General features: G+C 40.4%; 2 protein-coding genes across 2 annotated transcripts; one reads left to right on the forward strand and one right to left on the reverse strand.

The window, feature by feature from the left end:
* Positions 1–18: 18 nt before the first annotated feature.
* On the reverse strand, positions 19–5,670 carry CLRN2 (clarin 2). The gene is made up of 3 exons (XM_085059280.1): positions 4,574–5,670; positions 647–826; positions 19–304 (listed from the first exon to the last, which is right to left on the reverse strand). Exons 1-3 carry the CDS (start codon positions 4,824–4,826, stop codon positions 39–41), a joined length of 699 nt encoding a protein of 232 aa, XP_084915406.1. The 5' UTR covers positions 4,827–5,670; the 3' UTR covers positions 19–38.
* An 84-nt stretch (positions 5,671–5,754) lies between these two features.
* On the forward strand, positions 5,755–15,304 carry QDPR (quinoid dihydropteridine reductase). Its single transcript, XM_085059278.1, has 7 exons — positions 5,755–5,913; positions 6,033–6,125; positions 7,550–7,646; positions 8,419–8,559; positions 10,953–11,061; positions 12,477–12,560; positions 14,439–15,304. Exons 1-7 carry the CDS (start codon positions 5,830–5,832, stop codon positions 14,545–14,547), a joined length of 717 nt encoding a protein of 238 aa, XP_084915404.1. The 5' UTR covers positions 5,755–5,829; the 3' UTR covers positions 14,548–15,304.
* The last annotated feature ends 665 nt before the right edge of the window (positions 15,305–15,969 follow it).

Below are 15,969 nucleotides of genomic sequence, written 5' to 3' on the forward strand. Positions count from 1 at the left end.
AAGAGTTCACTTAACCAAAACAGTTTTGTGTAGATTTATTAGTACATAATATCTTCCGCAGTAACATTCACTTCTTCTGTTTTAGTCTTAATTTTAGGGAAATGAATCCCACTAATGGCTATTAGCAGCAAATTCACTGCATGTGCTGTGGCACTTGCCACACAAATCCAAAAACAGTCTTCAAAGCATTCTTCTAAGATAACGAACTGAAAGACATTTTCCCGAAAATTGGCAATTCTTTCTGTGAGGCGATGAAGTTTCACAGCAGCCATGAAGCTGGTGACTGCAAGTACTACAAATCCACCTGCAACAAAATGAAATAAGTATTCACCATTATAAATCAAAATAAGACAGACATTTAGATTATGCTTCAAATGACTTACTCTATACATCAGTGAGTACTATACACAGTAGGGATAGGCAAAGGCATGGCTTAAACATCTTTCATAGCTCCTGTTAAATGTTGACTAGACACAATATGCCAAGATGCCACCTGGCAGTTCTGTTTTGATAGATGTGAATTCACTGGGAACTTCATTGCATTCACAAGGATTTAAGTCAAAGAGGTATTTAGTAAGGCAAAAGAAGAAACTTGTATCATTTTCTATGAATGTGATTAGAGAAAAACACTGGTAAATGACTTTACCTGCAAAGAAGTTCCAAAGGCATGCTCCTGCTGGACCATTAATAGCCCGGTAAGGAACTTTTATTGCGTTAAGAATGCAGAATCCAAAACTGACCAGAGAAAATAAAATGGCCACACAGAGGAACATTATGATCATCACATGCAGGCCTGTATTCAACTTTTTCACCATGTGTGGGAAAACTGTCAAGAAAAAATAAATGGTGTATTCAGTGTATAGTTTTTCTTGATGATGGTAAACATCACACTGTGCTGGTGCTTCAAATTCAATTTATATTTAAGCAAGACTATTTTTTACAGAAATGTGGAATTCAGCCAGTTAAACACATCTCAGTTCCTGATGCTTTATTTTTTAGTGCATCAGACAAACTAGGGATTTCTGCTACAGGAATAATCCTCTACACAGGATCTGTGAATAAGGATTCAGGCTTAAGTCCTGTTTATTTATCTAGAGGTGTTAATGCCTTTATCTCCACTGCTGGATTGTCTGCCAAATACTTTCCTGCCTCTTTCTCACCTCTGTTCTCTGTACCAAACTCCTGGTTCTGAGCTTCTTATTCCTGTTTCATGCTTTTAATCTCATCCATTTGAAGTCTGATAGTCTCAATTTTCTTGTTCAGCCCCTTGCTGCCTAATATAGAATCACTTTTTTCTGTGTTTATTTTCTCTAGTTATTCTTCTTTCTCTCTATTCATCTCTTTTCTGCTGGCTCCAGTGAGATCTGCCCTGATTTCATACCTCCTAATCCCACAGGTTTGCACTTTAAGATTCCCTTCTTGGTTTCTCATCTAGTGTTTATGGCCCCTTTATGCTTTTCTGGGCATCTGGCAGTGTTTTAGCTACAGATGTAGGAAGCTTGTAAAGTATTGCAGTCAGGTGGGCTTTAGGTGAAATGCTCCCATGTTTTGCTATAGGCACGAGTTCTCCCTCAGCAGCCTGTTGCTCACTCGTCTCTAGAGAACAGTAATTTTCTTGGTTCTGTCTTCATAGACACAGTTACTTTGTTGGAGGGCCCCACTGGCCAGCAGCAGGAAATGTACACCTGAGTGTTTAGTTTATTCTGCAGCCCTTTAGTAACAGAATCAGAAGAAATGTGAGTAGGGAATTGTAGGTGACGTGTTGACTGACAGTAGAGAGGCCCATTGAGAGGAACCCTAAAATACAGGGTGATCAAGAAGAGACATTCATGTGGCATAGCACTGCACACTTATTCATGTTTTGAAGAACTTACTGCCTAATTACTAAAAAGTTAATAGAAAGAAGGTTTACTATATTACAAAGAAATAAGTAAATTCCTTCCTGCGCAGCATATCTGACAAAAACCCAAACAAGCCGCCTAAAAAGTAGGCAACAATAGCTGGTAGATGTCACAGTGAACATCAGGCATACAACTGGATCATGACATGACAGAATTATAGTAGACTTAATAGAAAAAAATAATATTGTACAAATCCCATAAAAAAATGTCATGATTCAACAGAGCTACCCTTTCAGTAGCTCATTCTGGGGTTGTAGTTGGGCCTGGTGCACAGAGGAATTACAAGACAAAACAAGGCAGGTAAATGAGAATCAAAAATATATATGGAAATGGGAAGCCAAAAACTCGGTTGCTCTCCGACTGGAAAATAACTGGCAGCGTAACAACAAAGCACAATGGAATTAAGCCTTCTTACAAACCACTAGAGATTTTAGGGTAGCTGTAAGGATTGTTTGGTCTCTTTTCTGAGTCTCACAGCCCAGTCCCAAACACCTGCCCAGTGAGTCTGGCTTGGTATGCAGAAATAAGAATCCACGGCAAGGATATTGCCATGGAGACTCTTGACACAATCCAGCAGTGTTTGCTATGCACAGGCAAAATGTGTAGCTTCCTCAGCTTGTTCTCAGGGCTTGACTCAGTTGTCAAAACAGAAGCATCTTATGCCAACTTAAGTGCCGTAGGACCATCATAACAACCCCATGGGTTTAACATACATGCTGCACTATACATGGAACACTTCCAGAAGCAGCAGCTGGAGGCCAGATGATACATCTTGAGGAATACAAAAGGGCACTGTACACCTATTTTGGCAATTGAGGCATGCTGTCACTGTCCCAGCTAAAACAGAGTGTGCCAGCCACATCTACTCTAGTGAATGTTAACAGAGTGAAAGGGGATGTACCAATAACAGTATATTGGAATTTGGAATTCCAAAGTGTCAGAGATACTGCAATACTGCCCCATAGGAGGTGCTAGCTTTGTCTTGCTCTATGGTGCCAGTGAAGTCCATTTACATCATCATATTCCCCAAGAAAAGCCTCACAGTTCTTGCTCCCCAAACTGCTTGGAGATTAAGGGGGACATTCAAACCAAAAAAAGTCAAGTCAAACCCAGAACCCCCAGTCCTGCTCACATTGTGCAAAAGTATTTAACAGCTTTGCATATTGTTGTTTGAAACCAGTATTGCGAAAATATCAAACTCAATAGAGTTGTTAAAATATTTAAAAGGGAAAATCTCTGGGCCACTTGACCTAAATGCATGTTTGTGCCCACTGCATTTAATGACCTGATTTTACAATTCTAATTGAGAATTCTTACTAGCTTCAGTGAGATCTCTGCTTGTGTAAGGAGTGCAGGCTCACATCCTTCAAATGCATATTGATGTACTCCAGAGTGATTGTGGAACATTATGCCTCCCTCTCAGGTTACACAGTAAAAAATCAGAAAATTTATTAAATAGCCCAGAAAGTTGTACAGAGTTTTAAAGGAGATTGGCTACTTTTTTCCTCATTCTTTCTGAAGGGATGGGGTGAAAGAACTGGGACTGGATAAGTGTGACTACTATGTCCATGTCATGAAATTGCAGCCACAGTGAGAGCTTGAGCAATATTTGGTTACTGTTAAAGTGACTTGTCCAAATTCATCTAGTTTAACAACTGGTCATGATGATTTAAGCTGAGGTTTCTCTGGTGCTTTTCTCCATTCCCTCTAAAGTCCCACAGTCACACTTGCCTTCAAGTTTCTACAGAAGTGCTTGTGCACTTGTGTAGTCAGACGCAATCCTGTGGGAAAACATTTATTTTTGTAGGTTAATTTTTTGGCCAGTTTAACTTCTGAACTACCTCACCACAGCAACTACCAGAGCCACTGCAAAGGACAGGACAGGATAGCATTGCTGTGGGTTAGGGAGAGGGTGAGGCTGCAACAGCTTCAACTCATATTGGTTTGAATTGCAGTCAGTCTGTACACTGAACTAAAAGTCTTCAATGCAAATTACCATTTTCTCTACAGGATGAGTGAAATCTGGAAATCATCCAGTGTACAGCTCAACATCTTGAGTGCTTTCAAGACCTCACAAAAATCTTTTATGTTAAAAGGAATACATTTATAGAAGTTTCTACATTTGCTAAGAGTTCAGCAATTTCTTCTCTCCAAAGGTAACAGAAAAGAAGGTAAGAATTTCTTCAACATGTTAATAAAGTTAAGAGGCATCTGCTAGGGTAGACATTTGTGTTAGGACAGCTAGACAAATATAAAAATATATCCAGCTAAATAAATCTCTGCTTCTTAAGGGGAAAAAACCTCAGAGGAGTTCAACAGAGAAGGCAAGGACAGAGGCAGAGAGGCGGCAGAGCAACACTTGGCATAGGAAATAGTCAGTCAAGGGAAAAGTATGATTTACAGGGTCATCTCCAAATGACTTTCACCCCCTTCACAAGAGGGATTTTTTCCATGTCTTGATTTCATGATTACAGAGCATCACTGTAACAAAAAGCCCTCCTGAAATGATAGAAATTTTATATTCACACTCAAACACTAAACCATAGACCACAATTCAGCCACAAAATTATTTCATAATAATGATTTGCATTCTACAAATTCTCTAAACAAAAAGAATAAAGTGCTAAATTTGAACTCGATATTAGACTAAATACATCCAAAATTGTACTTACTTGTGAATTTGGAACGCCGCCCACCCAAGCCACACTGGCGTATTTTGCCGCCCCGAAAGAGTCCATAGTAAATTTCTCCAATGAACTTGACCAGCTCTGGATCTGTGGCATTGACCAAATCAGCTCCTGTTTTGCAAAGGATCTTTCCAGTCATCCACTTTGGGGTCCCCATTGCAACAACAATCAAGATAAAAGACACAAAACTTATTAGAGAAGCCAAGGCAAATAACGTCTTTTTAAAGCAGCCAGGCATCCTAGTGCTTTCAAGGGATCATCTCCAAGGCCTCTCTGCAGCAGTCAGACGTATTTCCCATTTTTCATCATGCTCCAAAATCCACAGCTGATTACCAGGCATTTCAAAGTACTTCTCTTTGTATTTTGAAGGCCCAGCAATTAATCTGTACTGTTAAAAATCGAGGAAAAAAATACATTTTGCTGAAAAAACATCCTAAAATGGTTGCAAGCAACAGCTTCATTACATTATAGTGTGGTGATGCTTCTTTCTGCCGCAAGTAATCCTATCTCTTTGGCCTGTCTAATATTTCATTAGGGGGTTAATTGTCCTGCTCAAATGACATCAAGTTCTTTACTGTAACCTCATGTGAAATTTGGAGAAGAATCCAGTTTCTCAGATTATTTTAAAAAGTGGGTAAATAGCTGTATGCAAGGGACACAGCATTAAAACAGCATAATTTGGCTGGAGGATTCTGCTAGCGCCTCAGCCGTGCTGAGCTTTCCCAGCGCTAGCTCCCACCCAGCCTCTAAATGTCACTGCAGGCAGAGTTATCCGAGGGACAAAAGTGATGGCTCTGGAATCTTCTGAGAGACAGCGGGGCGCACAAAGCCCCTCGCAGCCGGGGAGGCCAGCCCAGCCGAGCCCTAGCCCACGGGATTTCAGCGGCGTAACTCAAGCTACAGGTGCGACTCGTGAGCGCTAAAGAAAGCCAGCCGTCAATGCCCGCACTTCTATGGTTACTGCTACTCGAGCCCTGGGGGGACCTTCCGCACCGCTAATTAATTGATTAACAGCAGCAGTAGCCCCGGGGCTGGTGACACAGCCCCCCGCTGTGATATTGGAACTTCGCTTCCCCCTCCGCCTCCCCCGGCTCCGCACGGCCGGGGCAGCCCAGCCATGCCCAGCCCAGCGCAGCCCCTCCCCTGGCACCACCCCCGGCCGGGCGCTGCCGCCCCTCCCCGCCCCGTGAGGCGGCCCATCCACGGCCGGGAGAGAGCGCCGGGGCTGAGCGGCAGCGGCCATGGCGGCGGGCAGGGTGCTGGTCTACGGGGGCCGAGGGGCGCTGGGCTCCCAGTGCGTGCGCTACTTTAAGGCCAAGAACTGGGTAAGCGCCGGGCCGGGAGGCGGCGGGGCGGGGAGCCCCGCGGGGGAGCGGCAGTGCCCCGCCGGGCCGGGCGCTCCGGGGCGCGGGCCGCTAACGCGCCGTTCCTCTCGCCGCGGCAGTGGGTGGCCAGCATCGACCTGGCGGAGAACGCGGACGCCAACGCCAACGTGGTGGTCAGGGCGACCGACTCCTTCCCCGAGCAGGCCGAGCAGGTGGGTCGGCGGCGGGCGCAGGGCAGCCAGTGCCGGGTGGGGTGGGGGAGCGGTGCAGCAGCCAGCATCCCCGGGTGTGTGCATCCCTTGGCCGAGCGATGCTCGCAGCATCCCCGGGTGTGTGCATCCCTTGGCCGAGCGATGCTCGCAGCATCCCCGGGTGTGTGCATCCTTTTCTCTGCCGCCAGCGGTGAGCACGGCAGCTGCAGGGATGGCTCCGGCTCCGTGCAGGAAGCAGGAGCGAGATCGGTGGCGGTGCTGCGGCTGTACCGCGAACCTCAAGGTCCTTCAGCTTCTGCTCGTCGCTATTTTTAATTTGTCGTAATTCCTTTTAAATGAATACACAGAAGGAGCTTGATCCGAGATATTGGAGGCTCAACATATAAGGCAGTTTTGCTTTGTTTTTGTCTTGACTTAAAAGGCAGACTGAACGAGGTGTGGTGTAATGAGGATCGGTAAGGACATCTTAAAATGCAACGCTTCTTTCAAATACCCTAACTTATAAATGTGTTGTAGATGGCATGCTCCAAGCATGTGAATCTAAGCCCCAAGGGATCCCTAGGGTTTCCACAAAGGTGAATATAGGAGAATCTAAGCCAGCCTAAAAAAATATTTTGCCTTATCCTCAATAGATAGGATTTATTGTTTATATTTTAAATTTGGAACCAATTTCTGTTACTGATATGCTGACTATCTAGCCAGTATGTTTTCTTTATATCTGCACAGCCCCTAAGGCTTTGGAAGAGTAACACAGAATGTTTGCAACCCAATTTTCAATATGTTTTTGCAAAAGCTATTTTCTTTTTCACTTGTTGAGAGATGGATTGTTTGCTACTCACTTTGGCAGAGAAAATTCATAGCCATCAAATTCATTACCAGCTTCAAGGTCTTATATTCAAAAGAGAACACATTATAGATATCTAAAAAATATTCAAGCTCAGATTTAGGGGCCAGACTCAAACTGATGGTTGTGGCCTAGACAGAAGCAGTAAGAAGGCTAATCTTTAGTTGTTTTTCTTGCACTGTCATCAAAAGTGACGCCAGTAGTCCTGGTCAGACCTGGAATTTCATTTCCCATCTTAAACAACACCATAGTTGGAAGAGAACCTGTCAAAAGCAAGTCTGTAATAATTTTTGTTAACAATAGAGGTAAGGGTCAGGTGTTTCAGCCCTGATGATCACTTATTTCCAGTGACATCACACATTCTATGGCTTTCATTGATCTTTCATCTATAGTTATATTCCAACACAGTTGTTTTGATTTCGTGGATCATAAATAGTAATTTTCTATAGCTGCTATAAACTGCTGTGTCTGTTGCTCAAATATGTAAGTAGGAAAAAGTTACTTTAAGGCATTTGTGGTGTTTACCTCTTTACCTTATCAGTCCAGTGTTTTCAGTATGTTCTTTTTCTGTGTGTTTAAGGTGACAGCAGAAGTTGGAAAACTTCTTGGTGAAGAAAAGGTGGATGCAATCTTGTGTGTAGCAGGAGGATGGGCTGGAGGCAGCGCCAAAGCCAAGTGTAAGCCTTTGGTACAGACCTGCTGGTGAAAACATGAATGATATCTGAGAGAAGTCCTTAAAAATCTTTTTTCCTGAATCTAGAAGTAGACAGAAGAATAAAAGTACAAAATATCTTAGTCACAGTGCTTTTCTGAATTCTTGCTGTCAAATTTGCACAGCACTTAGTTTCTTTAGTACTGTTTGTTGATGTACTAATTTTTATCAAAAAGTTTTGATGTGCTTTCTGAAGGAGCTCGGCATTGTTATCTATGAGCTGACTTTTGCTGAGATTCGCTGTGTCAGGCAAGTTACAAAAGACAGTGCTGGGTAGAAACTTTGATGTTGTTTATAACTCATTGCTTTTTGCATAAAACCTCTGTTGTCTCCTGCAGTTTTCTGAGGTGTTACTGTGCAATATGATATTGGAAGGCACTGCCTAATTATTCTACAGAAAAAAACCTTCAGATTAAAAAATGCTTTTAAACATATAATATTCAGAATAGAATTTATACTTTGCCCACTATTGTAGAGATACAAGAAAAAAAATAGCCTCGGTTTCTGTCTGGAGTAAATCTGGTAAAATGTATCCTTTTCTTCCCCCTTCTGGTTTGGATGTTAGGGGCTCAAAGAGAAAGGAGATACAAAAGACATAAATGGATATTTTACACTGTGGAAGTAGAAAATGGTAGAAAGCATGTTTTCATAGTGCTGTTGCACTCTGTGCAACAGTGAGAAAATCAGAGTTAAAAGTCTTCTTTTGGTTAATTTCACTTAATTTTCTTCCTAATCAGCTTTATACAAAAACTGTGATCTGATGTGGAAGCAGAGCGTTTGGACATCGACTATTTCCAGCCACCTAGCCACAAAACATCTGAAAGAAGGTGGCCTCTTGACTCTGACAGGAGCTCAAGCTGCTTTGTCTGGAACCCCAGGTAAAATGCAGTGCATGAGAGCTTCAGGGACACCAGCAGTTAGAGGTGGTTGTTTATCTGGGCATTCTTGTTTGTGACACAACAGTTTCACACCCCAGTTTCTCTTCATCTAGCACAAATGGGAAGCTGCTGCTGAAATGTGTAAGGAAAGTGTGATTTTACAGGTAGCAGTATTGAGTCTCTTGAAGCTGTAGTTCAAACACATAGAATCAGTATTTAAATAGTATTTGACATGCGTTGGTGAAATTGGCTGGTATATGATACAGAAAAAAGTTTGGAAAATAATGAAGACTAGAAGCACACAGCAATGTAAGTACAATGCTTAGATAAAGTTATATTTCCTATTTTTGTTCTGAAACACAGAGTCCTTAATTGACCAATCTTTCTGGTGGTGATGACTCAGCTAATTCTGACAACTGTGCTTGTGCTGTTCGTGTTCTGATTCCAGTGTACCTTTGCTTCAGACATAGATAAGCTTGTTGACTGTTGGCTTTGCCCTCTACTAGCTATTTAATAGGAACTTTATTGGATTTTTAATCTTGCTTCTCAACCATGTTGGTCTGGAGGAAGAAATCTGGGAGCAATTTAAAATTAAAAAAAACAAAAAAAAAAGGCACTGGCACACAAGCCCACAGGCAGCAAGAGGAAATTTTGAGACAAATGCTTCTATTTCCCAAGCTTTGATTAGTGTCATTTCAACAATATTTTTAAGACACAGATACAAGGACTTTAAAATGTACACAATTTATGAATATTCTTGAACACTGTGTCTCAAACTGTTCGGGAAAAATATTCTATATATTTTCTAGTTAATGATTAATCTTCTGTGTTTGCAGTGGCATCTGTTATAGTCAAAAGGCTTATTTTGTGAGAATAAGCAGATGAATAATTTACAGTGAACTTCTGACTGACTATATGCAACTGAAAAAAAAGTGAATTCTGGCAAACTTCAATGGTTTCAGTGTGGGTGGTTTGGGGAGGTGGGGACCACAGCACAGGAATCAAAGAGATGTACTTTTGTGTTTTGAACTAGCTGGTTTCAGCTAGTCTGGATTTTTCTAAAAGTCACAGCAGTGCTTTAGGCAAACACATGCAACTTATTAACATCAGGAAGAATTGGGAAAGAGTTGTTACTCAACTTTTGCAAATATGCCTTATTAGCCTTGTTTTGACTGGCTGTTCTGGAAGAAATAATTTTTCTTTTGTTTGCTGGTAATGAGATTTTTTTTTTCCTATGAGAAAAGGTTGCCTCACATAAAGCAAACTGAAGAACTAATAAAGGTTGAATCACATCACACAAACTGAAAATTACACGAACAGTGACAGAAGCAGTGCAAGAGTGATGGCTGAGAAATATATCATGCGTGAAAAGGTTTTTAAGAAGATTTGAATGTTTAGGCAAGACCGGAGAGGAGTATGGTACACCTGTGAATATTTTTATCACAACAATAAAATAAGTTAGCTAGTGCTGTCCATGATTCCTCCTAATAAAAATGGATGTTATACAATATGTCTAATTACATTGTAGAAGTATTTCTATTATTTTCAAAATACTTCTTCAGAAGCATTGGAAAGGGGTTGGATAGCTGTATAGATGGGTGGAAACAAAGACCTCCAGTTGTAGTAGACAAAATACCTTTATGTTTTCTTGGGTACTTAATCTGTGTCTGGACTTCTTCACAGATACATGCCTTGATACATCTGAGACCTCTAGCACCCTGGTTGTCCAGATATTGTACCTGAGCAGTGTGCCTTATGCTGCTCTTACACTCCTAAATGCTGTCTGCCTAGAAAGCAACAGTTTTTTGAAAGAAGCTTGCTTTCCCTGCATATTAATTATTAGTTTTCTACCGCAAGGGTTGGGCTTTTTTGTAGATTTCTCCTAAGGGCCTCTCAGACCTGGGATGCTGGCCAAGTGAATTCCAGATCTGAGAGGGAAGTGAACGGTATCTGTTTGGGTCCAAACTCACAAATACCTTAACTATATGATTAAAATTAATAAAATATTGCCTTATTAAAGTCTGTGAGCATCTTCACACTTGCTCTGTTAAATTTGGAAGCTTAGCCCTGTAGGTCACATCCTTTAGGGTGCATTTGGATACATTGATTAAACATGCTTAACTTGATAAGCTGCTTATTTCTGTAGTGCTAAGTTAACTGAGTTCTGTGATAGTTCCTGGATGTCTACTAAAACATTATTACTATTACTATTATTATTACTACTAATATTATTATTATTATTTCTTTTGGATATATATGTTTTAATATATTTTGAAAGTCTGGTTCTCTTCTGACTGTGGTAAGTGGTCTCAATATTCATCAGTCTTTAGTTTCTATCATGTTTTTGAGAGCTGCTTTGATTGTGCTCTAATTTGCCCATTTTTAATTGTTAGGGATGATTGCCTATGGCATGGCCAAAGGAGCAGTGCATCAGCTCTGTCAGAGTTTGGCTGGTGCCAGCAGTGGTCTGCCATCTGGTTCTGCTGCAGTTGCCATTTTACCGTAAGTGGTTGCTTAGTTGTCCTGCCTGTGTTGTTTTATATAGTTACTGCTGTACCCTAGAGCCACACAGTGTCCTGTTCACAGCACACAAACAGCCTCTCAGACCTATTCACAGAAAAAGGAGGCATCTTGGCTGTATGACCAAAGTGTTACACAAGTCACCCTAAAAATGGTTATGTTCTTTTCTTTTCCTTTGCAAAACAGTAGTGGACGTTAGGATTAAACTTTGATTCACTTTTAACCAGTTTAACTATAGCCATGTGTTAACATGTGATTTCTTTATTTCAGTGTAGACAGAACTGTAAAAATGAGATGAGCTGTTCAGCACAGTTTTAGACTTAACTGTGTGATAATAGAAAGGCAAAGGATTACTTGACATGTTTTCACTTGATTCAAGATTCTTCTTCATAAGGTGCTATGCCTGATTGGTAAAATTATGTCATGTGAAGATCTGTAAAACAGAAGAGTTTAACTTGTATCTGCCTGCTTTCATTTTGATGAGGAAAACTAGTAAAAAATGGATGGCCCAGTAGGTCTTCACTATGTTTTATTTTATCAATTCTGCTGCAGAAATTAAAAGTATTGTTTTTGCCAGGTCTCTACCTGGTTCAGGACCTAAAATTTGAGACTAAAGTGTTCTGTGCTGGGATTTGGAGCACTACCTGAATTCTCCCTACTTTTGGTTTCCTTACAGACACTCTTAGTACACACTTCTTCAGGCCTGGTAGGAATAGCATTAAATGTGTTTGGATAATTGACACTATATATATATATATAGATAGATAGATAGATATAGATATATATATCTGTGTATATATATATCTCACACTTCTGTAGAGCTTTACAGGCAGGGAGATGCCAAGGTCACTGGATTTTTGTGCATGCTGCTCTTGTGTAGCTCTCATGCAAAACTTTGTTCTCGAGTGAATTTCTGAGAGAGCAAATATATCGTGGATTGTCAACAGCATCTCAATGAGGGAGTTTGGGAACATTAACCCTTTCATGTCCTTGTATGTAGCATAACTATGTATTGTTAAAGTCAGAACTTCCTATGTTTTTTCACTTAGTGCCTCAAAAGCATGGATGGAGTGCGTATGTGCTGTGCAGTACATGTGAACAAGCTTATTGCTGCCATTTCCCATCAGTGTGAGGGAGGTGGGAAGGGAGCTGCAAGCTGAGTGATGGCCCCAGTGGGTAATTCCTCAGCAAGCCAGGAAGCTGAGGGGCTCTAAGTTGGAGCCTTGGGTATACATTGAAACTAATGACTATATTCTGTTAACACATGTGGAGGATGCAAGGGAAATCCTTACCATGTGGTGTAAAAGTCAAGCATACATTACAGAGTGAATTGAAGCAGGTGGAGCTCATAAGAAACATGATAAATAAAAGGCTTGCTTATCTTTTTTTTATTATAGGGTTACCTTAGATACACCAGCAAACAGGAAATCAATGCCTGATGCAGATTTCAGCTCCTGGACACCCTTAGAATTCATTGCAGAGTGAGTATCCATGGGATAACTAAGCAGTTCCTCACTGTCCCTCTTGCTGCTGCATCTCAGTGCATGTTCTTTTTAAATAGCTGCCATGGATTTGGGTGGATTTTTTTTCCTCCATCATCTCCTTATTGTGTATCTTTCTAAATCACATTGGGTTTAATTGCACAGGCTTCTTAACTGGAGAAAATTAGCCTAACTCCATCAACTTCAGTTTTTCTATATGAGTTATTCCAGCAAGGAGGATGGCCTTAAGCAGTTGGAAGCCAGAAAATTTCCTAAAGCCTGTAGACAAATTAAATTGCAGACAGCAGGTGCAGGAGACACCTGGCTTAAAGATAAACTGAAAATAGGCATGTAAACTTGGGTGGGATTCTTTTTCTTTTAAACACTCTTTATTGCCCAGTTTATGGCATGTTAGTTCAGTTCTCTCAACTGGCAACATTCTGCTCTTGTTTAGAAAAATTGAGTAAAGAATTTCTTTTTTACTATCTGCAAAACCTTGTCCTGAATGATGCTGCAAAATGCTGAAACTTCAACTGTAGCTTATGTAATGGCAGGCTGAGATTATCTGCCTTACTGTTCTCATTCCTCAGGCTTAGAACAGGTGCAGCATGAGTATTGTCTTCTGATATGTGATGGGGAGTAGCAGAGTTTCTGCTGAGGGTAAACTCTTACACATTTTAAAAGTCTTTTAGAACTTACAGTGAAATTGAATTTACCTGTTGCTCATTGTTCAGAGAGTAGTTTAGTTCTGACATCAGATTTCCTTTTTTGTAAATTTTTTAAGGTGGATGCCAGAGACTGAAATGGTTTTAGTTGCAGCTGTTTAGTTGAGGCCTCTGCAGTTGTCTGATGAGGCTCTTTAATACAGGCCCCATCAACTGAATTTGGGTTGCCTGCAAATGTTCAGAAAAAGATCCTTAATTTATTGTGCTCCAGAGTTTGCTTAGCCAGATGGTGCAGTGTTGCAAAATAATTTTTAAGTGTAACTTCTAAGTATTTTATTCTTATAAGAGAATTTGGTTGATTTGTTTTTTTCTGATTCCCTAAAGTTTAACCTCAGCTTTGAAAACTGAAAATCTCACTGTCTGTGTAACATCAGCATCTGTTGGCAACATCTGCATCTTGGGAAAGATGCAGGAAATCCTTTCCAATATGGCACTTGAATTTTGTGCCCTGGAAGCTGTTGTTGGATAGGGGGATGTTCCAACATGACAGTTGCTATGTCTGCACTATTGGAAGGGTTGATGGACCTGTAAAATATACTTCACTTTCTGTGTTCTGTTTTAAGGAAGGAGTTCATATTGCATTTTTATAAGGAGTGTCCTGGTGTCCTACCTAGAATGAATCTATCTTACTCAGCATTATTTTAGATGTCTTAAGGCTTTTTTTACTCCTGCTGAGACCACTGTCACAGTTAAATATTGAAATGTTATAATGGCCTGTTGGCAGAGTAATGGGTTTAGCAACTCTATCCTAGCCATAAAACTATTTCTTTTATATATAGATATATATATGCTATAAGGCAACTAAAGTAGCCCCTCCTTCCCCTTTCCAGTTTTTTTTTTTTTTTAAACTGGGAAAAAACCTTGCCACTCTGACATTTTAAGCTCCTGGCCTTTTTCTTTGAGATGTTTTGGAAATCCTGTGTTCTCTAAAGCCCACTGGATTTCTCTGGGCCCTCTGTAGTTCTGAGGGTCTGAATCCCATAATTGCATGACTGCTTTACAGCATACATAGGGATCACTAGAGAGAGCATTGGGAAAAGAAGGAAAAGTAATAGGCTTGTATTTCATTCTTCCTGTCAATATACCTGATAGCAGTTGTTTTTTTTTTGTTCTTCCTCACCCTGTTTTATCCATTTATTTTATTTTAAAACAGAACCTTTTATGACTGGATAACAGGAAAGAGCCGACCAAGCTCTGGGAGTCTAATCCAGGTGATAACTACAGGAGGGAAGACTGAACTAGTTTCAGCAGCACATCTTTGATGTCAGTCACTTATAGTGATGAAACTTCAACAACAGAGAAGCTGTGGAAAATCTGTCTGCCAGCATAATTTGGATGGTCTTCTGTATCCAGTGTTTGTAGTTATTCCATTAATGGAACCAGATTTCAAGTAATATCGCTGTGCTGTCAATTGTGAGCTATCAGCAGTTGTTTACCAAATAATATCAACTTGTCTCTATATGAAAGTTGCAGGCTTTAAGGTCTGTAGGTGTCCTAATTCTGAGCATTATATGGTAACTTACCTGTTTTCTGTGAAGGAGGAATTGTGCTTAACTATGTCATGTGATTGCATACATAATGGTTGATTTTTTTTCTGTCAGTAAGTGTTTCTGGCAATTTACTGTCAATCTTTCACTATTCTGTCTTTTTCTGTCTGAGAATATAACCCCACCCTGCACATTATGTTGGCTGCAGCCATAGGAAGCACTGTGGTCTTATATATCATATCCAGTCATGTAACGCTTTTCTTGTGAATGTTCCACTTGAGTTAATGAAACTGAATAGAGATTACTCACTTGAGAAGGAATTCCTAATTTGCCTTACAGTTCATCAGCTGCTCTCAGGCCTACAGCTGTGGGATAAAACAGTCATTCTGTCAAATGATGTCTTTCTCTTAGTCATGATGGTTCTTGACTTTTTCAAAAAGCAAAGTGCCATAAAGTAGTAGAAAAAAGCAAAATGCACTTCTATTTGAAAATGGAACTTTTTGTGCTAAATAAATATATATTGTTTTATGTACTGGGCTGTCTCCATTACTGTAATCCCAATATCTTGATAATATTTTAATTGGTTTAATTGAACATGCAATTCAGTTGTGGTAAAGCACTTAACTTTTTTACATATTTAATTCTGATTATGGCACATAAAATACATTTCTGTGCATGCCAAAGATCTACTAGCCATGCATAGAGGTAGGCCTTCAGCTGGGGTAAGTATTTTCTTAAATCCAGCCATGTTAATACATGGAAATGCAGTTCAGATGCAGAGTGCAAGCATTACCTGTTCTGAGCATAGGCTTACATGGAATTACTACTGTTGGATTTTTTGGAACATCTTGAAAGCAGTTGAATATGCAAAATTGTGTGTATGTTCTCCCTCTGCACTTTTTAAAAAAATTAACTTCAGGGTTGTATTGGGGAAGGATTTACTGCCATGAGTCAGGAAAGCTTTCCCCTCTTCCCCCTAGAAAAGCTCACATGTGCCTATGTGAATTTTTACATGGAATGATTGCCCATTTTGGTATGGCTGTCTCTTGTTTTGTTTTGCTGGATGCAAAGGTGGAGGGGAATTTTTCTGTTCTGTCAAACCAGTTCAGGACTGTCAACTTGTAAATCTGTTTTTGATATTAAGTGGAAAGCTTGCAATGCTGCTGCTGCACCAGCAGTTTCTACAGGCTTAGAGTA

The sequence above is a fragment of the Lichenostomus cassidix genome, chromosome 4 (assembly GCF_008360975.1).
Source record: "Lichenostomus cassidix isolate B80296 chromosome 4, HeHo_3.0, whole genome shotgun sequence".
Lineage (NCBI taxonomy): Eukaryota > Metazoa > Chordata > Aves > Passeriformes > Meliphagidae > Lichenostomus > Lichenostomus cassidix.